The 23,253-nt window shown below is 43.5% G+C and overlaps 1 protein-coding gene across 3 annotated transcripts in view; it reads left to right on the top strand.

Annotated features, from left to right (window-relative positions):
- cercam (cerebral endothelial cell adhesion molecule) overlaps positions 1 to 23,217 on the top strand; it is a 43,924-nt gene extending 20,707 nt beyond the window's left edge. For 2 of the 3 annotated variants that reach the window (XM_062959878.1, XM_062959877.1), the window contains 12 exons: positions 7,745 to 7,855; positions 8,560 to 8,677; positions 10,137 to 10,271; positions 10,588 to 10,792; positions 11,166 to 11,285; positions 11,442 to 11,518; positions 13,110 to 13,216; positions 14,527 to 14,659; positions 16,295 to 16,422; positions 16,548 to 16,751; positions 20,186 to 20,453; positions 22,797 to 23,217. In XM_062959878.1, the coding sequence (XP_062815948.1) occupies positions 7,745 to 7,855; positions 8,560 to 8,677; positions 10,137 to 10,271; positions 10,588 to 10,792; positions 11,166 to 11,285; positions 11,442 to 11,518; positions 13,110 to 13,216; positions 14,527 to 14,659; positions 16,295 to 16,422; positions 16,548 to 16,751; positions 20,186 to 20,435 (1,588 nt within the window). In that variant the 3' untranslated portion in view covers positions 20,436 to 20,453; positions 22,797 to 23,217. Of the gene's footprint in view, positions 1 to 565; positions 809 to 7,744; positions 7,856 to 8,559; positions 8,678 to 10,136; positions 10,272 to 10,587; positions 10,793 to 11,165; positions 11,286 to 11,441; positions 11,519 to 13,109; positions 13,217 to 14,526; positions 14,660 to 16,294; positions 16,423 to 16,547; positions 16,752 to 20,185; positions 20,454 to 22,796 lie in introns of those variants that run through there. The other variant, XM_062959876.1, reaches the window with a different exon arrangement.
- The last annotated feature ends 36 nt before the right edge of the window (positions 23,218 to 23,253 follow it).

Genomic DNA, 23,253 nt, shown 5'->3' with positions numbered 1-23,253 from the left:
ATAATAATATTTATTTATTTATTATTTATTTATTTCCATCATTTATATGCCGCCCTTCTCACCCGAAGGGACTCAGGGCGGCTCACAATACAGTAGAAAAATAAAACATAGCAATATAAAACAATCAATTTAAAACAATCCCATAAATACATTTAAAACAGTATAATAAAATACTTAATCCATTCGTCCACATAAACCTTTTCACAAGTTACAATACATAATAATATAAAAACAGATTATTACACAAAATAAAAAATTGTACACTAAAATAGCAATCAATGATAATCACAACAGCTTCCATGGGATGTTTAGAAGCTCCTGGCTGCTAGGAATTGTGGGAGTTGAAGTCCAAAACATTTGGAAGGCGGAAGTTTGCCCAGGCCTGCTGGAATGCATGTTGGGGAAGGGGACCATGCTATGCGGGCGGAGGCCACGAGGGGGCGCTCCGGAGAGAAAGCCAGCCCATTGTTTCAAGCGGTGGACAGAGTGGCAGGGGTGATGGATGCCTCAAGGGGGTCCCAGGGAGCTGGGATTGGAGGAGGGAGGGCTCTAAGGCCCGCCCCCTCATCTGCATGGCCCCGCCCCTTCCTCCCCAAACCCCAAAGATGACTCCTTGGGCGCCGCAGAGGGTGGCGGGGGGAGCTTCCTCCTTCCTCTTCCTCTTCCTCTTCCTGGGCTCTTCCCGAGGGGAGGGGGCGCTGCCCTCCGTGGTGCTGGCCCTCCTGGCCCGCAACGCCCAGCACTCCCTGCCCCACTTCCTGGGGGCCCTGGAACGCCTGGACTACCCCAAGGAGCGCCTCTCCGTCTGGTGAGACCCTTGCAGGCTGCTCTTGGGGGTTGGGGGAGCTGCAGGGGCAGGCTGGCCATCTGTCGGGGCTGCTTTGGTGGTGCTTCCCCTGCATGGAGGCAAAAGGGAGTGGCACTAGATGAGCCTTTGGGTCTCTTCCAACTCTATTATTATTATTATTATTATTATTATTATTACCATTAATATTATAGACTGGATGGCCATCTGTCGGGGCTGCTTTGGTGGTGCTTCCCCTGCATGGAGGCAAAAGGGAGTGGCACTAGATGAGCCTTTGGGTCTCTTCCAACTCTATTATTATTATTATTATTATTATTATTATTACCATTAATATTATAGACTGGATGGCCATCTGTCGGGGCTGCTTTGGTGGTGCTTCCCCTGCATGGAGGCAAAAGGGAGTGGCACTAGATGAGCCTTTGGGTCTCTTCCAACTCTATTATTATTATTATTATTATTATTATTATTATTACCATTAATATTATAGACTGGATGGCCATCTGTCGGGGCTGCTTTGGTGGTGCTTCCCCTGCATGGAGGCAAAAGGGAGTGGCACTAGATGAGCCTTTGGGTCTCTTCCAACTCTATTATTATTATTATTATTATTATTATTATTACCATTAATATTATAGACTGGATGGCCATCTGTCGGGGCTGCTTTGGTGGTGCTTCCCCTGCATGGAGGCAAAAGGGAGTGGCACTAGATGAGCCTTTGGGTCTCTTCCAACTCTATTATTATTATTATTATTATTATTATTATTATTACCATTAATATTATAGACTGGATGGCCATCTGTCGGGGCTGCTTTGGTGGTGCTTCCCCTGCATGGAGGCAAAAGGGAGTGGCACTAGATGAGCCTTTGGGTCTCTTCCAACTCTATTATTATTATTATTATTATTATTATTATTATTATTACCATTAATATTATAGACTGAATGGCCATCTGTCGGGGCTGCTTTGGTGGTGCTTCCCCTGCATGGAGGCAAAAGGGAGTGGCACTAGATGAGCCTTTGGGTCTCTTCCAACTCTATTATTATTATTATTATTATTATTATTATTATTACCATTAATATTATAGACTGGATGGCCATCTGTCGGGGCTGCTTTGATGGTGCTTCCCCTGCATGGAGGCAAAAGGAGGTCGAACTAGATGAGCCTAGCGGTTTCTTCCAACTCTATTATTATTTATTATCATTATCCATCTATATTATTATTGTTATTATTATTATCACCATTAATATTATAGACTGGATGGCCATCTGTCGGGGCTGCTTTGATGGTGCTTCCCCTGCATGGAGGCAAAAGGAGGTCGGACTAGATGAGCCCAGCGGTTTCTTCCAACTCTATTATTATTTATTATCATTATCCATCTATATTATTATTGTTATTATTATTATCACCATTAATATTATAGACTGGATGGCCATCTGTCGGGGCTGCTTTGATGGTGCTTCCCCTGCATGGAGGCAAAAGGAGGTCGGACTAGATGAGCCTAGCGGTTTCTTCCAACTCTATTATTATTTATTATCATTATCCATCTATATTATTATTGTTATTATTATTATCACCATTAATATTGTAGACTGGATGGCCATCTGTCGGGGCTGCTTTGATGGTGCTTCCCCTGCATGGAAGCAAAAGGAGGTCGGACTAGATGAGCCCAGCGGTTTCTTCCAACTCTATTATTATTTATTATCATTATCCATCTATATTATTATTGTTATTATTATTATCACCATTAATATTGTAGACTGGATGGCCATCTGTCGGGGCTGCTTTGATGGTGCTTCCCCTGCATGGAGGCAAAAGGAGGTCGGACTAGATGAGCCTAGCGGTTTCTTCCAACTCTATTATTATTTATTATCATTATCCATCTATATTATTATTGTTATTATTATTATCACCATTAATATTGTAGACTGGATGGCCATCTGTCGGGGCTGCTTGGATGGTGCTTCCCCTGCATGGAGGCAAAAGGAGGTCGGACTAGATGAGCCTAGCGGTTTCTTCCAACTCTATTATTATTTATTATCATTATCCATCTATATTGTTATTGTTATTATTATTATCACCATTAATATTATAGACTGGATGGCCATCTGTCGGGGCTGCTTTGATGGTGCTTCCCCTGCATGGAGGCAAAAGGAGGTCGGACTAGATGAGCCCAGCGGTTTCTTCCAACTCTATTATTATTTATTATCATTATCCATCTATATTATTATTGTTATTATTATTATCACCATTAATATTATAGACTGGATGGCCATCTGTCGGGGCTGCTTTGATGGTGCTTCCCCTGCATGGAAGCAAAAGGAGGTCGGACTAGATGAGCCCAGCGGTTTCTTCCAACTCTATTATTATTTATTATCATTATCCATCTATATTATTATTGTTATTATTATTATCACCATTAATATTGTAGACTGGATGGCCATCTGTCGGGGCTGCTTTGATGGTGCTTCCCCTGCATGGAGGCAAAAGGAGGTCGGACTAGATGAGCCTAGCGGTTTCTTCCAACTCTATTATTATTTATTATCATTATCCATCTATATTATTATTGTTATTATTATTATCACCATTAATATTGTAGACTGGATGGCCATCTGTCGGGGCTGCTTGGATGGTGCTTCCCCTGCATGGAGGCAAAAGGAGGTCGGACTAGATGAGCCTAGCGGTTTCTTCCAACTCTATTATTATTTATTATCATTATCCATCTATATTATTATTGTTATTATTATTATCACCATTAATATTATAGACTGGATGGCCATCTGTCGGGGCTGCTTTGATGGTGCTTCCCCTGCATGGAGGCAAAAGGGGGTCGAACTAGATGAGCCCAGCGGTTTCTTCCAACTCTATTATTATTTATTATCATTATCCATCTATATTATTATTGTTATTATTATTATCACCATTAATATTATAGACTGGATGGCCATCTGTCGGGGCTGCTTTGATGGTGCTTCCCCTGCATGGAGGCAAAAGGAGGTCGAACTAGATGAGCCTAGCGGTTTCTTCCAACTCTATTATTATTTATTATCAATATCCATCTATATTATTATTGTTATTATTATTATCACCATTAATATTATAGACTGGATGGCCATCTGTCGGGGCTGCTTTGATGGTGCTTCCCCTGCATGGAGGCAAAAGGAGGTCGGACTAGATGAGCCTAGCGGTTTCTTCCAACTCTATTATTATTTATTATCATTATCCATCTATATTATTATTGTTATTATTATTATTATCACCATTAATATTGTAGACTGGATGGCCATCTGTCGGGGCTGCTTTGATGGTGCTTCCCCTGCATGGAGGCAAAAGGAGGTCGGACTAGATGAGCCTAGCGGTTTCTTCCAACTCTATTATTATTTATTATCATTATCCATCTATATTATTATTATTATTATTATTATTATTATTATTATTATCACCATTAATATTATAGACTGGATGGCCATCTGTTGGGACTGCTTTGATGGTGTTTCCCTGCATGAAGGCAAATGGGTGTTGCACTAGAAGAGCCTAAGGGTCTCTTCCAACTCTATCATCATCATCATCATCATACTATGGACTGGATGGCCATCTGCTGGGACTGCTTTGAGGGTGCTTTCCCTGCATGAAAGCAGAAGGAGGTTGGAAACTGGGCAAGTGGGGTTTATATCCCTGTGGAATGATGTCCAGGGTGGGAGAAAAATCTCATGTCTGTTGGAGGCCATGTTGCCATTGGCCACCTTGATTTGCATTGAATGGCCTTGCAGCTTCAAAGCCTGGTTGATTCCTGCCCATTTTATCCATTAGTGGCGGTCTTGCCTTATATCTTTTACCATTCTGTTTTATTATGATCATGTTATACTGTAGTGTTTTTAAATGTTGTCTGTAAAGGTTGTTTATATATGCTTTTAATCTTGCTCATGTTTTGTTCCCCACATTAGCCATCCCGAGTCCCTTCGGGCAGATGGAAGTGGGATAGAAAAATAAAGTATTATTATTATTATATTATTATTATCCTTTGTTGGGAGGTGTTAGCTGGCCCTGATGGTTTCCTTCCCTCCAGCACCCTTTCTTTCTGACCTCTCTCTGTTTTTTTCTTTGCCGAGGGATTCCCTTTCCCTTTTGTTCCAAGGCCGATCCATGGCAGGCATGTTTTATAGCCTTTTCGATGAGCTTGTCGGAAACCTAACTCCAGCAGTATAATTTCCCTTCTTTTTAAACGAGCGCATGAGCTGTTTCCCATCTGGTGTCTCTGCTAAAGCAATCCACTCGCCTAATGGAGTCTCAACCCGTCTTGGCGGCAGGATCCCGGATTGGCGGGTATTCCTTGCCCGTCTTCCTTTCCTTTGAAAAGAAATCCCCAGGTTGTTCCTCCTTTCCAACAATTCCTTGAGGGTCTTCTATTCCTCACCTGGTCAGAGTAACACTTGGAAAACAAGGATGGATGGATGGAAGTTGGTCTGTTTGTACTACAAAGTATGTTGCTAGGTGAAGTGGCCTTCGTGTGACACCACTGGGGATTGGCTGTTGCTGGGTGGAGTGGCCCCTTGTGATGCCACTGGGATTGGTTGTTGCTGGATGAAGTGGCCCCTTGTGATGCCACTGGGATTGGCTGTTGCTGGGTGAAGTGGCCCCTTGTGATGCCACTAGGATTGACTGTTCCTGGGTGAAGTGGCCCAGTGAATTGGCACACTGGGATTGGCAGCTGCTGGGTAAAGTAGCCCCCTGTGACAACACTGGGTTGGCTGTTGCTGGGTGAAGTGGCCCCTTGTGATGCCACTGGGGATTGGCTGTTGCTGGGTGAAGTGGCTCTCTGTGACATCACTGGGTTGGCTGTTTCTGGGTGAAGTGACCCCCTGTGATGCCACTAGGATTGGCTGTTGCTGGGTGAAGTGGCCCCTTGTGATGCCACTGGGGATTGACTGTTGCTGGGTGAAGTGGCCCCCTGTGACGCCACTGGGATTGGCAGCTGCTGGGTGAAGTAGCCCCCTGTGACAACACTGGGATTGGCAGCTGCTGGGTGAAGTAGCCCCTGTGACAACACTGGGTTTACTGTTGCTGGGTGAAGTGGCCCCCTGTGACTCCACTGGGATTGGCAGCTGCTGGGTGAAGTAGCCCCCTGTGACAACACTGGGTTGGCTGTTGCTGGGTGAAGTGGCCCCTTGTGATGCCACTGGGGATTGGCTGTTGCTGGGTGAAGTGGCTCTCTGTGACATCACTGGGTTGGCTGTTTCTGGGTGAAGTGACCCCCTGTGATGCCACTAGGATTGGCTGTTGCTGGGTGAAGTGGCCCCTTGTGATGCCACTGGGGATTGACTGTTGCTGGGTGAAGTGGCCCCCTGTGACGCCACTGGGATTGGCAGCTGCTGGGTGAAGTAGCCCCCTGTGACAACACTGGGATTGGCAGCTGCTGGGTGAAGTAGCCCCTGTGACAACACTGGGTTTACTGTTGCTGGGTGAAGTGGCCCCCTGTGACTCCACTGGGATTGGCAGCTGCTGGGTGAAGTAGCCCCCTGTGACAACACTGGGTTTACTGTTGCTGGGTGAAGTGGCCTCCTGTGACACCACTGGGATTGGCAGCTGCTGGGTGAAGTAGCCCCCTGTGACAACACTGGGTTGACTGTTGCTGGGTGAAGTGGCCCCCTGTGACTCCACTGGGATTGGCAGCTGCTGGGTGAAGTAGCCCCTGTGACAACACTGGGTTTACTGTTGCTGGGTGAAGTGGCCCCCTGTGACACCACTGGGATTGGCAGCTGCTGGGTGAAGTAGCCCCCTGTGACAACACTGGGTTGACTATTGCTGGGTAAAGTGGCCCCTTGTAATGCCACTGGGGATTGGCTGTTGCTGGGTGAAGTAGCCCCCTGTGATGTCACTGTCTTTTAATTTAATGGCTTCTACAATTGTTTCCCCTTGATTCTTTAAACAAGGCAAGTAAGAAGTAATAATAATAATAATAATAGGTTGAACTAGAACAAAAAAAATGGCCTTTACCTATGGAAACTGAGGCTCCTGGGAGGCAAAGTCCAAAACATTTGGTGGTCCAATTCCCTACCTTATAGGTGAAGTGGCCCTCTGTGATTCTCTGCCCCTTCCTTACTGTAAGCCTGAGACAAGGCTACCCAAATGGGCAAAACATAGCTTCCAAGGGATGTTTTTGGACTACAGCTCCCCTTAAACTTAGCATAATAAATACTGAAGAATATGAGGAGCGTATCTGAAGTGTAGGAATGATTATGGTGATGGTGATGGCAGTGCTTCCTCACTTCCCATCCCTCTCTGATCCTCACTGTCCCTTTAAAGATAGGCATGCCAATCAATGCCACAGGGACGAGCACAAGCCACAAGGCTATAAATATGAGCAGAGATGATGCGCTGGCATCGCCAGACTCCGATCAAGAACCATTTGGAAGAACAAACATGTCATTTCAAGGAACGGGCTGGAAAGAAGAGGCTGGCAATGAGCTGTAATAACCCGGCCTGAATTGCAGATTTCCCAGCCAATTCCTGGAGGCAGATACACTCCACTCGCCTCACTGCCAACAACTTCAGAAAATGCCAACCACAGATGCAGGCGAAACATCAGGAGGGAGTGATACTGGAGCATAGCCAGAGAGCCTGAAAAACTCACAGCCATGAAAGCCTTCGACAACACAATGCAAAGATTGTTTTGATTGTGTTTTTGTGTCCAGATATGAAAACTAGATGGCTCAATCTCGCAGGCCAGACAACCTGATGCTCTCCAGGTGTTTTTGACTCCCAACTCCCCTAATCCTGCCCATGGTGGGATCTGTAGTCCAACCTATTGGGAAGGCACTGGATGTCCGATTTCCACTGTTGAGGGGCTGGATCATAGAAATATAAATCTGGAAGAGACCACAAAGTTGTGGGAGTTGAAGTCAAAAATACCTGGAGACTCTGCTCATCCTTGCTTTGTGGTTTGATAGGTGTGCCACTGACCACAACGTGGACAACACAACCGAGATCCTCCGCGAATGGCTTACTGCGATGGAAAGCCACTACCGGCACATCGAGTGGAAAGCCACAGAGGAGCCAAGGTAATGCTTTCCAAGGCTTGTAGTGCCAGATTTCATCGGTTTCCTGCCTTTCTTCTCTCGCCTATTGGGTAAATCAGCCCGATTCCATGAAAAGTTTCTACTAGGAGACAATTTTCCCCAAGTTTCTCTCCGAGGTAGCCAAGGTTAGACAACCTTCTGTGTTAGACCCAGGCTGAAACTTATCTTTCCAGTGTTTACCCCCTTGTTTGAGTGCATCCAGCATTGTTGTCATCCTGTGTTTAAGTGGCCTTCTCACTGTCAGAGCGTGCGGTTTGGATAAGCACACATGCAGCGGAAGATGAACAAAGAATCACTGGCACCAATAACGAGGCTGAAGCCTATTTGGCTATCTACAAAAGGTTTACTAACAAACGGAAAACTCTCAAGACGATATATACAGACAGAGTGCAGAGAGGCAGAGAGCAGAGAGCGAACAGATAACACAAGGAGCTATTTATAACCACCTCTGCTGTCTGATGCAATACACAGTTAACTCTTTACACACTGGCATAGTGGACAGCAGACAGTGCATGATGCAATCTCCAGCTCACATTGCATCACTATAACTCAATTACATTTAAACAATTCTATATACAATCATTCCCACTTCACTTTCTCCGCTGAACAAATTGCGTATTTGGACTGTAATAAAGATGGATTTGATTTGATTTGAAACCCACGGCCTCCCTCCCCTCTCACTCCAGCTCATATGCCGACGAAACGGGGCCCAAGCACTGGACGAAGGAGCGCTTTGAACACGTCATGAGGCTCAAGCAGGAAGCCTTAGACTTTGCACGGAATGAACGAGCCGATTATATTTTGGTAAGGTGGTCTTTTGGGAGCCATTGCAGAGAGAGAGGACTTGGCTTGCTCAATGTTTCTCCTGAATTTTGCCCCCGTTTGCATGCGGAGGCTTCTCTCCCACATGAATACACCCATATTTCCTCAATAATAATAATAATAATTTTATTTTTATACCCCACCTCCATCTCCCTAGCAACATCCGACAAGCCCCGACTCTTCTGGACTTTAGAAAAGCTTTAAAGACATGGTTATGTGCCCAAGCATTTAATGAATAAACACTTGAGTTGACATGGTCTGAATCAAGGTTTACGCACGATGTTCTGGATGAATTGATTCAATTACATAGATACAGTAGAGTCTCACTTATCCAAGCTAAACGGGCCAGCAGAAGCTTGGATAAGCGAATATCTTGGATAATAAGGAGAGATTAAGGAAAAGCCTATTAAACATCAAATTAGGTTATGATTTTACAAATTAAGCACCAAAACATCATGTTATACAACTAATTTGACAGAAAAAGTAGTTCAATACGCAGTAATGCTAAGTAGTAATTACTGTATTTATGAATTTAGCACCAAAATATCATGATATATTGAAAACATTGACTACAAAAATGGCTTGGATTATCCAGAGGCTTGGATAAGCGAGGCTTGGATAAGTGAGACTCTACTGTAGTTTAAATTTTATAATGTGTTTTAATAGTTATTAATTTATTTGTATGTATTGTTTTGTTGTGTTTTGGGCATTAAATTTTGCCAACCTCTGTAAGCCGCCTTGAGTCCCCTTGGGTGAGAAAGGCGGGGTAAAAATGCTGTAAATAAATATAAATAAATAAATCTCCCCCAAGGGACTCGGGGCGGCTTACATGGGCCCAGGCGAATACCGACAGTATAAAGAGCACAACAATATAAAAAACATATTAAAATCACATATTAAAATCATATTAAAATCTCTAGTCTCATGTTCCATCAAATCTAAGGCGCACCCCAATTTCCAAAATCCTGAAACCAAAATTTGCTGCCGAATATAATGCACAAAAAGTGGCAAAACTTGCACTCTTTGTCATACGGCCATTGCAGTTGCTGCCTGCTTAGAAACAATTGTCATGTAAGTGTGATTTATTGTTATAATTGTATTACTTTATTTTGTTTAATAATGTGTATTACGTTGTTATGTAATGTTTGTGTTGCTTTTATGACTGTAAACTGCCCTGAGTCCCATCCGGGAGATAGGGCAGTATATAAATAAAGTTGTTGTTGTTATTATTATTATTATTATTATTATTATTAATTGTGTTGAAACACCAACGAAAAAGAAAACCTGAGCATTAGATTCGAGAAAACACTATATATCCCCAAAACAATGATTGGCTTCATTTACTCCTCGTCCTGCCTGAGAATGATTCAAGTTGCAATGTAAGAGCATCTGGCGTCTAGGAAGATGTCCGCAATGTTTTGTGTTTCCACCCTGCCTTTAGTTCGCCGACACCGATAGTATCTTGACCAACAACCAGACGCTGAAGTTCCTCATCACACAGAACAGAACCATTGTGGCTCCTATGTTGGAATCCCAGACGTACTACTCGAACTTCTGGTGCGGGATCACTCCGCAGGTGAGAAGAGAATAGAAGACCTTTATTTGTCAATGAAATTAAATACCTTCCCCAGCAGCACACACCACAAAACAACACACCCATTCCTCCTTACCTTAGCCACCATCGCATAGCCCCCAATGCCACATCAATGCAAAGCCATGGAGTTCAACATAGCTGTCTCTGTCTGTTTGTCCTTGTCTTTGTCACCCTGTACCGCCTGCCAGGTGGCAATAATTTTTTAAAAAATAATATGCTGGGTGAGGTGGATCCCCAAGAATGCTCTGAGCTTTCTTAAGGTTGTGGGACCTATACAGTTATTTCCTTTGCAACCCAGGGCTACTACCGCCGGACGGCTGACTATTTCCCCACCAAGAACCGGCAGCGTGTTGGCTGCTTCCCGGTCCCCATGGTCTACGCCGCTTTCCTGATCGACCTCCGGAAGGACGATGCCGCCGCCCTGGCTTTCCATCCTCCCCACCCCAGATACACCTGGCCTTGGGACGACATCATCGTCTTTGCTTTCTCCGCTCGGGCTGCAGGTGAGGACAAAGAGGAGAATAATAATAATAATAATAATAATAATAATAATAATAGTAATAGTAATAATAATAATAATACATCACACAGTCCTAGACACTTGGGAAGTGTTCGACTTGTGATTTTGTGATATGAAATCCAGCATATCTGTCTTGTTTGCTGTGTCATACAATAAAACAATAATAATAATAATAATAATAATAATAATTCATTTCTCAAAATTTCCTCCTTTTTCTCTTTGACACTGTATCAAAAAAAACCAACAACAAAACAACTCATTATGTATTTGTAGTTTAATGGTTGCTTTCTGCTCCTTTACAAATAAATATTCTTTGTAAGTTTATTATTAATATTACTATTTCCCCTCCTCTGCAGGAGCCCAGATGTATTTGTGCAACGAGGAACACTTTGGCTACATCAACGTCCCTGTGAAAGCGCACCAGACGCTGGAGGACGAACGCATCAACTTTGTGCATCTCATCCTGGAGTCTATCGGTTAGTTGGACCAGAGGTCCTCCATCTCTGCCATCTGTCGAGAGTGATCTGATTGTGTATGGCAAAAGCGGGTTGAATGGTCCTTGGGGCCCTGTCCAAGGCTATGAGCCTGTGCTCTGTTCTGCCTCCGCTCCATTTCGTCTTCCTCTCTTGCAGTGGACGGTCCCCCCATGTTGCCTTCCAGCCACGTCTACCTTCCTCCAAAGCGCCCCACAAAAATCGGCTTTGACGAGGTAAGCGAAAGCCCTGCAATTTCACCGTAGGGATGCTGGGCTATTATACGAGAGCTATCCACAAAGTAGATTACGTTTTGGAATTAAAAATGAACAAAGTATAGGAGAAAACATTTACCATATGCAGTTGAAAGTCACACCCAAATACCACTTCTCAACATAGTCGCCATTAAAATCTAGGCACTTACCATAGTGAGGAATGAGCTTGGCAACTCCTTCCCCACAAAACTCTGCTGCTTGCATCGCCAAAACACTGCGTTGTCAGGAAGTTGCATCGTCACAGCAAGGGGTGACCGGCTGGTTGAGGATGCAAGCGGCAGAGTTTTGTGGGGAAGGAGTTGCCAAGCTCATTCCTGGTGATGATGCACACATGTGGAAAGGGGTGACCGGCTGGTTGAGGATGCAAGTGGCAGAGTTTTATGGGGAAGGAATTGCCAAGCTCATTCATGGCGACAATGTGCAGCTGCGAGAAGGGATGACCGGCTGGTTGAGGACGCAAGCGGCAGAGTTTTGTGGGGAAGGAGTTGGCAAGCTCATTCATGGTGACAATGTGCAGCTGCAAGAAGGGGTGACCGGCTGGTTGAGGACGCAAGTGGCAGAGTTTTGTGGGGGAAGGAGTTGCCAAGCTCATTCATGCTGATGATGCGCACATGCGGAAAGGGGTGACCGGCTGGTTGAGGACGCAAGCGGCAGAGTTTTGTGGGGAAGGAGTTGGCAAGCTCATTCATGGTGACAATGTGCAGCTGCAAGAAGGGGTGACCGGCTGGTTGAGGACGCAAGTGGCAGAGTTTTGTGGGGGAAGGAGTTGCCAAGCTCATTCATGCTGATGATGCGCACATGCGGAAAGGGGTGACCGGCTGGTTGAGGACGCAAGCGGCAGAGTTTTGTGGGGAAGGAGTTGGCAAGCTCATTCATGGTGACAATGTGCAGCTGCAAGAAGGGGTGACCGGCTGGTTGAGGACGCAAGTGGCAGAGTTTTGTGGGGGAAGGAGTTGCCAAGCTCATTCATGCTGATGATGCGCACATGCGGAAAGGGGTGACCGGCTGGTTGAGGATGCAAGCGGCAGAGTTTTGTGGGGAAGGAGTTGCCAAGCTCATTCATCACTATGATAACTGCCAAGATTTGAATGGTGACTATGTTGAGAAGTGGTATTTGGGTCTGGCTTTCAACTGCATATCGTAAATGTTTTCTCCTATACTTTGTTCATTTTTAATTCCAAAATGTAATCTACTTTCTGGATAACCCTCGTATTTTTATTGTGTTTATTTTGTAACTCCGCCATGTCTGAGTTCGGTGTTTTGTAGTCATTGCTTCCGACTTCCCGCCAGATCCATTATTGGTGGGGTTCACAGGGCTCTCTGGGTGCGGGGCGGACTACAACTCCCATCACCCTGGGTCAGTCTCCCCAAAACCCTGCCAGTATTTGAAGATGGTCATGATTGTGATGTGTGCCAAGTTAGGTCCAGGGAATCACAAAGATGTGGGAGCCATCTTGGAAAATATAGACAGCTACATCGAAGGCCACTTCACCCCACCTGCCCTGGAGGTGAGGTTTTCCTGTTTCACTCCCACAGCTCTGATTTCTTCTAGATTTTCCTCATCAACTTGGCACGGCGTCCGGACCGGCGGCAGCGAATGCTGGATGCTCTCCTGGAGCTGGAGATGGATCCCTTGGTGGTGAACGCTGTGGATGGAAGGTGACGGATCGGTCCCACTTAGTTTGATTCAGTGGGGAATTTTTGAACCAGTCCTTAAACCAAAAATAACCTCATGCTGGGAGGCAGGATGGCCATCAGTCAGGGGTGTTTTGATGGTGCTTTTCCTGCGTGGTAGAAGGGAGTTGGACTAGATGGCTATGGGGTTTCTTCCAACTCTATGAGTCTATGATTCTAAGCCAATGATGGGCAACCTTTTGCATTTGGTGTGTCAAAATTCACCAAAAAACCTAGCATGACTTGGGTGGTGTGTCACTTCGAGAAAAAAACCATAATTTCACAATATATATAGTTTAAATAACAAAAATATATAATTGTAATATACAGTAGAGTGTCACTTATCCAAGCCTCGCTTATCCAAGCTTCTGGATAATCCAAGCCATTTTTGTAGTAAATGTTTTCAGTATATCGTGATATTTTGGTGCTAAATTTGTAAATACAGTAATTACAACATAACATTACTGCGTATTGAACTACTTTTTCTGTCAAATGTGTTGTATAACATGATGTTTTGGTGCTTAATTTGTAAAATCATAACCTAATTTGATGTTTAATAGGCTTTTCCTTAATCCCTCCTTATTATCCAAGATATTCGCTTATCCAAGCTTCTGCTGGCCCGTTTAGCTTGAATAAGTGAGACTCTACTGTATAACTGTATTTAATAAATCAAAAACTATTTACTACAATTATTTCCATGTACAACAATCTATGGTAACACTCTTGCAGTTTCCACGCTGATTTCTCTCTGTTGTAGTTTCAATGTAGTCATGAATAATGAATAATATAATAATAATATAATAGTAATAATATAATAATATGCTACAATAATAGTAGAATAATAATAGAATTATATATATATATATCTATATATATATATATATCTATATATATCTATATATATATATATATATATATATATATATATATATATATATAAATGTAATGTGCATAATTCCCATGGAGTAAACAACAAAATCACTTGACCAAATCATACCAAATTTGGCCACAAAAGACATTAGTCATCCAATCAATCTGCATGCGGCAGTGTGTCAGCAAAAATGGCTAGGCGTATCAATGCTGACACGCGTGTCATAGGTTGGCCATCACTGTTCTAAACTAAACAGGCCCAGGAGCTTGGTTTCCGAACCTTTGGTCTTTTTGGTTGCACATGATTAGTTTGCCAGTCTCCTCCTCGCATAGTAGAGTATAGTATTGCATTGCATCACATCACATTGTGTTCCCTTATTCTTGAGTTGTGTCCAGCCTCTTCCATCCTTTCCTTTCCTTTCCAGTGCTTTAAACAGCAGCGACATCAAGAAACTGGGCGTGGACCTGCTGCCCGGTTATTATGACCCCTTTTCGGGCAGGACGCTCACCAAAGGGGAGGTGGGCTGTTTCCTGAGCCATCATCATGTCTGGAAGGAGGTAAGGGACCCTGCAGAACCAGAGACAAGGCGGAAGGGAGTGGAAGAACTGGCCGAGGGGCCTAGGGGAAAAGGAAAGGGTCTGAGGCTGTTAAAATTGTGGGAGCTGAAATCCAAAACACCTGGAAGGCCAAAGTTTGCCCATGCCTGTTGTAAACACTGTGTAACAGATTGGCGTAAATACCTAAAACAGTCACTAGGTGGCATTTAGAAATGGTTTACCATTGCCAAATTTTGTGCGGCCCCAGTATTGGGCTAAAGCAGGGGTCCCCAAACTAAGGCCCGGGGGCCGGATGCGGCCCATCGAAGCTATTCATCCGGCCCCCACGGCACAAGGGCAGAAGGGGGTTGGGCTAAATGACCCAAGAGGCCTCTTCTTCTCTTACAACCCTTATTATTATTATTATTATTATTAATAATAATAATAATAATAATAATAATAATAATAATATTGAGGCTTGGTGGACATCTGTCAGGGGTGCTTTGGTTGTGCTTTTGGTGCACAAAGGCAGAAGGTGGTTGGGCTAAATGGCCCAAGGGGTCTCTTCCAACCCTCTTTATAATAATAATAATAATAATAATAATAATAATAATAATAATAATAATATTGAGGCTGGGCGGCCATCTGTCAGGGGTGCTTTGCTTGTGCTTTTGGTGCACAGAGGCAGAAGGTGGTTGGGCTAAATGGTCCAAGGGGTCTCTTCCAACTCTCTTTTTATTATTATTATTATTATTATTATTATTATTATTATTATTTTATTATGACACAGCAAAGAAGATAGATATGCTGGATTTCATATCACAAAATCACAAGTCGAACACTTCCCAAGTGTCTAGGACTGTGTGATGTATTATTATTATTATTATTATTATTATTATTATTATTATTATTATTGTATGACACAGCAAACAAGATAGACATGCTGGATTTCGTTTCACAAAACCACAAGTCGAACCCTTCCCAAGTGTCTAGGACTGTGTGATGTATTTTCGGATGATGTGTGCAGATCCCAGCAGGGTGGCCTTTTGCAGTTGGCAGATCGTAATTTTGTCAATGTCTATTGTTTCCAAATGCCGGCTGAGATCTTTTGGCACGGCACCCAGTGTGCCCATCACCACCGGGACCACCTGTACTGGTTTCTCCCAGAGTCTTTGAAGTTCAATCTTGAGGTCCTGATAGCGGCTGAGTTTTTCCTGTTGTTTTTCGTCAATGCGACTGTCACCTGGGATGGCGACATCAATGATCCAAACCTTTTTCTTTATTATTATTATTATTATTATTATTATTATTATTATTATTAACATTGAGGCTGGGCGGCCATCTGTCAGGGGTGCTTTGCATGTACTTTTGGTGCACAAAGGCAGAAGGGGGTTGGACTCAATGGCCCAAAGTGTCTCTTCCAACCCTCTTTTTATTATTGTTGTTATTATTATTATTAATTATTATTATTGCTCGGTGGCCAACTATAGTCTGGCCCTCCAACGGTCCGAAGGATCGTGAACTGGCTCCCTGTTTTAAAAGTTTGGGGACCCCTGGGCTAAAGGGACCATAGGCTGTGCGGTTGTTGCTGCAGAACAACAGGCAGAGATTGTCATGTGAGTGTTGTGGATCCTGATGCTCTGCCTTTCTCGTCAGATCGTGGTGCGGGGCCTGGAGAGGTCGGTCGTGCTGGAAGACGATGTGCGGTTTGAGGCATATTTCAAAGAACGGCTCTGGAAGCTGATGGACGACCTGGAGCTGGTGAAGATGGACTGGGATCTGATGTACGTCGGGTTGGGGGGGTGTATGTTGGCATTCCCATAGAGCAGCCCAGGAGCAACTCCTCACAAAGGAGGAATAGCAGTAGAAGAAGTGTGCCCAACCGTTTAGTTCCCTTGTGTCTTTCCAGCTACTTGGGCCGGAAGCAAGTGAACTCGGACCCCGAGGATCTGGTGGAGGATGTGAGAAACCTTGTGGTGCCCGGGTATTCCTACTGGACGCTGGCCTACATCATCTCGCAGCGAGGAGCCCAGAAGCTGGTTGACGCTCAGCCCCTCTCCAAAATCCTGCCGGTGGATGAGTTCCTGCCCATCATGTACGACAAACACCCCAAGTATGTGAGAATTCCTGAGTGGAAAGAGGAAAATCCAGTGGGTGGGTGCGGAGGAGGGAATTCCAGGTGATATTATTATTCTTATTATTTTATTATGACACAGCAAACAAAATAGATATGCTGGATTTCGTATTAAAAAATCACAAGTCGAACACTTCCCAAGTTTCTAGGACTTTGTGATGTATTTTCGGATGATGCGTGCAGATCCCAGTAGGGTGGCCTTTTGCAGTTGGCATCGTAATTTTGTCAATGTCTATTGTTTCCAAATGCTGGCTGAGATCTTTTGGCACAGCACCCAGTGTGCCCATCACCACTAGGACCACCTGCACTGGTTTCTGCCAGAGTCTTTGAAGTTCAGTCTTATTATTATTATTATTATTATTATTATTATTATTATTATTATTATTATTATTGACACAAATAATAATAATATCACCTGGTATTATTATTATTATTATTATGACACAATGAATATTATTATTATTATTAATGATGATGATGATGATAATAATAATAATAATAATAGTAATATCACCTGGTATTATTATTATTATTATTATTATTATTATTATTATTTTGACACAATGAATATAATAATACTAATAATAATATCATCACCTGGTATTATTATTATTATTATTATTATGACACAATGAATATTATTATTAATGATGATGATGATAATAATAATAATAATAATAGTAATATCACCTGGTATTATTATTATTATTATTATTTCTTACTCACCTCTCCTCGGGCTGTACGGCCATGTTCCAGCAGCATTCTCTTCTGATATTTTGCCTGCATCTGTGGCTAATGACATCTTCAGAGGTTCTGTTGGAAACAAATATGCAAACATTCAAACAGAATTAAACATATTGGCATTGCAAAATTCACAGCTGAAATCCGTCCCAGGCGTCTCCAGAACCGGTTTGTCGGAATTGCAATCTTGCAAAGCAGCCCCCTCCTGGCCCCGCTCTCCTTCTCGCCTCTTAAGGGAAAACATCTGCTTGCATGAGCTCATTCCCTCCCTGGAAAAGAATAACCACCACTTCCCAGGAATGGAGGAAGAGGTGAGACATGCACCTAGTGAACCGATCACTAGATGCCTAAGTTGGCACTGATGCGGAAGGAAGCGAGCCCGTCTTGCCAGCAAGTGACACAGCGAGAGAGTTTGGGAGGCAGGCTTTCCCTTGGCTGGCGGCACCGCTTTGCTTTGGCTGCTGCTCGGGTCCATTTGGGAATGTCATTGAGCGGCGTCAGGCTGAGCCCAGCCATTTGGCTGCGTCTCCAGACTTTCCACCCGAGCCAGGGCCGTGCGCCAAACCAGCAATTCACCTGGTCCCTTTTGGCTCCAGACTCACGTTATCCGGAATTATAGAGCTGGACTGCCAAGGAGTCCAACCCCCTGCATTGCAGGAATGCACCACTCAAGCCCTGCTGGAAAATTACTCTTTGTTTTTGCAGGATCTTTGGCTAGTTTTTCAATGAATATCTCATAGAGCAGGCATGGGCAAACTTGGGCCCTCCAGGTGTTTTGGACTTCAACTCCCACAATCCCTAACAGCCTCAGGCCCCTTCCTTTTCCCCCTCAGCCACTGTGACCCCCATGAATGATGGGCAAACTTGGCACACAGCTCCCCCCCCCCAATGACCCACTTTGGGGGAAGTTGGACCATGGATTATGGGATTTGCAATACTTTTACTCACTTCCAGAAACTACTATAATCCTCACGAATGACAGACCTGGACCCTTGATTGCTTGTTGTCTGGAGTTCTCCTTTTTCTGATTGTTGTTCCTTAATTATTGTCTTCTTTCTGGTTTTTTTCTTTTTTAATTCTGGTCTAATTGTGCTTTTCCTGAATGGCAGAGGGTTGGACTAGATGGCCCATGTGGTCTCTTCCAACTCTATTTTTCTGTGATTGTGTGGCTTTTTTTTAATACAGAAGAATTCCAGACAACAAGCAATCAAGGGCCAGTTGACACTTCCCAAACAGAGGGTGCCCTCAGGCAACAAAAGCCAGGCTACCTCTGTGCACATATCCTCACTGATTGACTTTGCACAATTGCGTCAATCAGACTAGGGTTCTTTTTCCCACTTGGAACATTATTCCACAGGTATATATACGAGGAAAGTAGATTACGTTTTGGAATTAAAAATAAACAAAGTATAGGAGAAAACATTTACGATATGCAGTTGAAAGCCACACCCGGGCTGTGGCGCAGGCGGGAGAGCAAGCCAGCTGCAATTAACTGCAATGAATCACTCTGACCAGGAGGTCATGAGTTCGAGGCCCGCTCGGAGCCTATATTTGTCTTGTCTTTGTTCTATGTTAAAAGGCATTGAATGTTTACCTATATGCGCCCTGAGTCCCCTTCGGGGTGAGAAAGAAGGGCGGAATATAAATGCTGTAAATAAATAAATAAATACCACTTCTCAACATAGTTGCCATTGAAATCTAGGCACTTATCATGGCGATGAATGAGTTTGGCAACTCCTTCCCCACCAAACACTGCCGCTTGCATCCTCAACCAGCCGGCAATGCAGCATTTTGGCGACGATGCGCAACTGCGGGAAGGAGTTGAGGACGCAAGCAGCAGAGTTTGGTGGGGAAGGAGTTGCGAAGCTCATTCATCGCCATGATAAGTGCCTAGATTTGAATGGTGACTATGTCGAGCAGTGATATTTGGATGTGGCTTTCAACTGTGTAGGGTAAATGTTTTCTCCTATACTTTGTTCATTTTTAATTCCAAAACGTAATCTACTTTCTGGATAGCCTTCGTACACTCCACTTGCTTCGCTGCCAGCAGAACCTCTCAAGATATTTATTTATTTATTTATTTACAGTATTTATATTCCGCCCTTCTCACCCCGAAAGGGACTCAGGGCGGATTACAATGAACACATATATGGCAAACATTCAATGCCAACAGACAAACAACATTCAGTTTTAGACAGACACAGGCATTTTAACATCTTTCCAGCTTCACGATTCTGGCCACAGGGGGAGCTGTTGCTTCACCGTCTACTGGTGGCTGTTCTTCCTCATTCTTTTCCTCATATTTTGCTGGCAGTTTTATGGTGTTGTAGATTAGTTAAATTAGCCTCCCGCATAAAGCGTACCTAAATTTTCCCTACTTGACAGATGCAACTGTCTTTCGGGGCTGCATAGGTCAACAGCAAGCCGGGGCTATATATTTTTTTATTTAATGGTTGGAGGCTTAACCCGACCTGGGCTTCAAACTCATGACCTCTCGGTCAGTAGTGATTTATAGCAGCTGGTTACTAGCCAGCTGCTCCACAGCCTGGCCCCACATCCACAGATGCGACAAAATGTTAGGAGATAATGCTACTGGATCATGGCCACACAGCCCAGAAATCTCACAGCAAGCCAGGCTTTGTGTCTGCTTCTCCCTGCCTGTCTTTCCTCAGTGAGGACTACAAGAAGCACTTTGACAAGCGGGACCTTCGGGCCTTCTCGGTGCGCCCGCTCCTGGCCTTCCCGACCCACTACATGGGGGACGCCCGCTGGATGAGCGACACGGAGACCTCCACCATCTGGGACGACGACTCGCGCAAGACCGGCTGGAGCGGCTCCCAGAAGACTCTGAAAGATGCCCGCAGTGCCAGCGGGAGCACGGCCGGACACTCCTTCCGCCCGGCTTCCAGGGACGAACTATAACATCTGCCTCCTCAGGCCGTAAGTAAACACGTTGGCGTCGAGTTGGGAAACAGCTGTGCGGCAGATGGGGAAAACGCTTGGCAGAGCATCCGCTTGGCAGAGCACCCGGCTCCCTGCATGTTATGCCTCATCTCTGCAACCCGTTGGCTTGGTTTTCTATTTCCCGGTCCTGTTTCTCAGCGTCGCGTTGTATGTTTGCACGGAGAGCATGCAAAAGTAGTATCGTTTAAAGCAGGGATCCTCAAACTTTTTAAGCCGAGGGCCGGTCTACAATCCTTCAGACTGTTGAGGGGCCGGATTATTATTTGAAAAAAATATAGACAAATTCCGATGCACACTGCATATGTCTTATTTGTAGTGCAAAAACAACAACAACAATTAAAGAACAAAACAATATTTAAAAATTAAAAACAATTTTAACCCAACATACATTTATCAGGATTTCAATGGAAAGTGTGGCCCTGCTTCTGGCCAATGAGATAGTCAAGTTAATTAGGATTGTTGTTGTTGTTGTTGTGTGCCTTCAAGTCATTTCAGACTTTGGGTGAGCCTAAGTCTAAAATTTATTTATTATTTATTTACTACATTTGTATCACACCCTTCTCACCCCAAAGGAGACTCAGAATGGCTTACAAATTATATGTACATACAATATATTATATTATTAGCATAGCACAATATTAGCATTATATATTACTATGTTGAACTATACCACTATACTGTAATATTATTAGTAATATTATATGTAATATAGAATATATAATTAATATTATTATATGGTATTGTTATTAGTGTTATATTGTATTACATTCTAATATTATTATCAACATTATATGTATATACAATATATTATATTATAAAACTGAGGGCGGGGGCCAGGTAAATGACCTCGGAGGGCCACATCCGGCCCCTGGGCCTTAGTTTGGGGACCACTGGTTTAAAGAAAGGACAACTTCCGAGGCTTTGACTCCACCAAGGCAGGGGATTTTCAGAAAAAATTGCATCTTGAAGGCAAAAACATTGGCTGTGGTTAGAGTTCGGCAAGGCCTTTTTTATTATTCACAAGCTGGTGCTCTGACAACTTTTTCCCCCCTACTCCATTTAATAAAGGAAGGGATGTTTTTAGAGGGGAGTAGCTCACAATCTTCCAATGAAAGACGGAGAAAACATACTTTACGGCGAGGCCGCCCTCTGCTGTTCCTTATGCTTGCCAAGAGCCTCGTAATGCAAACCATATGGGCCTCCTTCAAGCTGCATAACTTTCTCCTTCTGGGCTTCCAAATGCCTTGGAACAAGCCTAAGCATGGGGTGAAAGAACATGAACATGCACAAAGTTTATATATATTTATTTGTGCCTTTCTAGCATGGGCAGAAAGTAGATTGGCATTGATTGTCACTTCATTGGCTGATAGTTCCCAGCATTGGATTGTTGTGAGTTTTCTGGGCTGTTATTTATTTTTATATACAGTAGAGTCTCACTTATCCAAGCTTCTGGATTATCCAAGCCATTTTTTTAGTCAGTGTTTTCAATATATCGTGTTACAGTAGAGTCTCACTTATCCAACACTCGCTTATCCAACGTTCTGGATTATCCAACACATTTTTGTAGTCAATGTTTTTAATACATCATGATATTTTGGTGCTAAATTCATAAATACAGTAATTACTATATAGCATTACTGCGTACTGAACTACTTTTTCTGTCAAATTTGTTGTATAACATGATGTTTTGGTGCTTAATTTGTAAAATCATAACCTAATTTGATGTTTAATAGGCTTTTCCTCAATGCCTCCTTATTATCCAACATATTCGCTTATCCAACATTCTGCCGGCCCGTTTATGTTGGATAAGTGAGACTCTACTGTATTACTAATAATATTACAATATATTTATGTAGTACAATATGATAATTTATTGCCAGTATTGTGCTATGCTAATAATATAATGTATGTAAATTTAATTTGTAAGCCGCTCTGAGTCCCCTTCGGGGTGAGAAGGGTGGGATATAAATGTATTTAATAATAATAATAATAATAATAATAATAATAATAATAATAATAATAAGTGAGACTCTACTGTATTATTATCATTATTATAGCCTCTGAGGATGCCTGCCCTAGTTGTGGGTGAAGCGTCAGGAGAGAATGCCACCACTTACGTAATTGTTCACTAGGTTTGTGACCACATGTCCATTAGAACTGTATTTCCCAACAGTATTACACAATGGGGTTACAATCAATGCAATCCTATCTAACAGTGCATTCTCTACCTAACGCAACTGTGGCAGCTTTCTTCACCCATCCTGTCGTCTTGGTGTCCAATATTTTCTGTGCATATAACACCCCTCTTTCCCTTCCCAGGACTGCTTTCTGCACCCCAAGAGGCCGAGAAAAATGAAAGACGAGAACGTGGTCCTCCTGCCCTCCTTTTCCTCTTAGGACACCCTTGAGATATTTGAATAAGAGATTGAACGTGGGACTTCTCCTTATCCTTATAAGCTTCCTCGAACCCCCGTTTCCTTTGATTGTGGAAGCTGAGGCATCTTGTTCTCCTTTTTCCCAATGCCTGCCGTTCTGACTTTGAAATTTAGCTAAATTATTTGGAGTTTTCTGTTCATTGTGCCTTTCCTTGACCATTGACTTCCCCATCCGATTCCAGACCAAGATGGGTAAAACCTATTATTCCTGTGCTCTTTTCTGTCTCAGGTTTTCTCTCAACACACCTTTGTATTTTTTTAAAAGTAAATTTCGGATTAAACGCGAGCGTTTATTTAAATTTGCACACGTTGGTCTTCACTGTGGCTTTGTGTCCCCTTTC

The sequence above is a fragment of the Anolis carolinensis genome, unplaced genomic scaffold (genome assembly GCF_035594765.1).
Source record: "Anolis carolinensis isolate JA03-04 unplaced genomic scaffold, rAnoCar3.1.pri scaffold_7, whole genome shotgun sequence".
NCBI classification, from domain to species: Eukaryota; Metazoa; Chordata; class Lepidosauria; order Squamata; family Dactyloidae; genus Anolis; species Anolis carolinensis.
The sequence above is the reverse complement of the archived record's forward strand: the minus strand, read 5'-3'. Positions and strand labels throughout refer to the sequence as shown.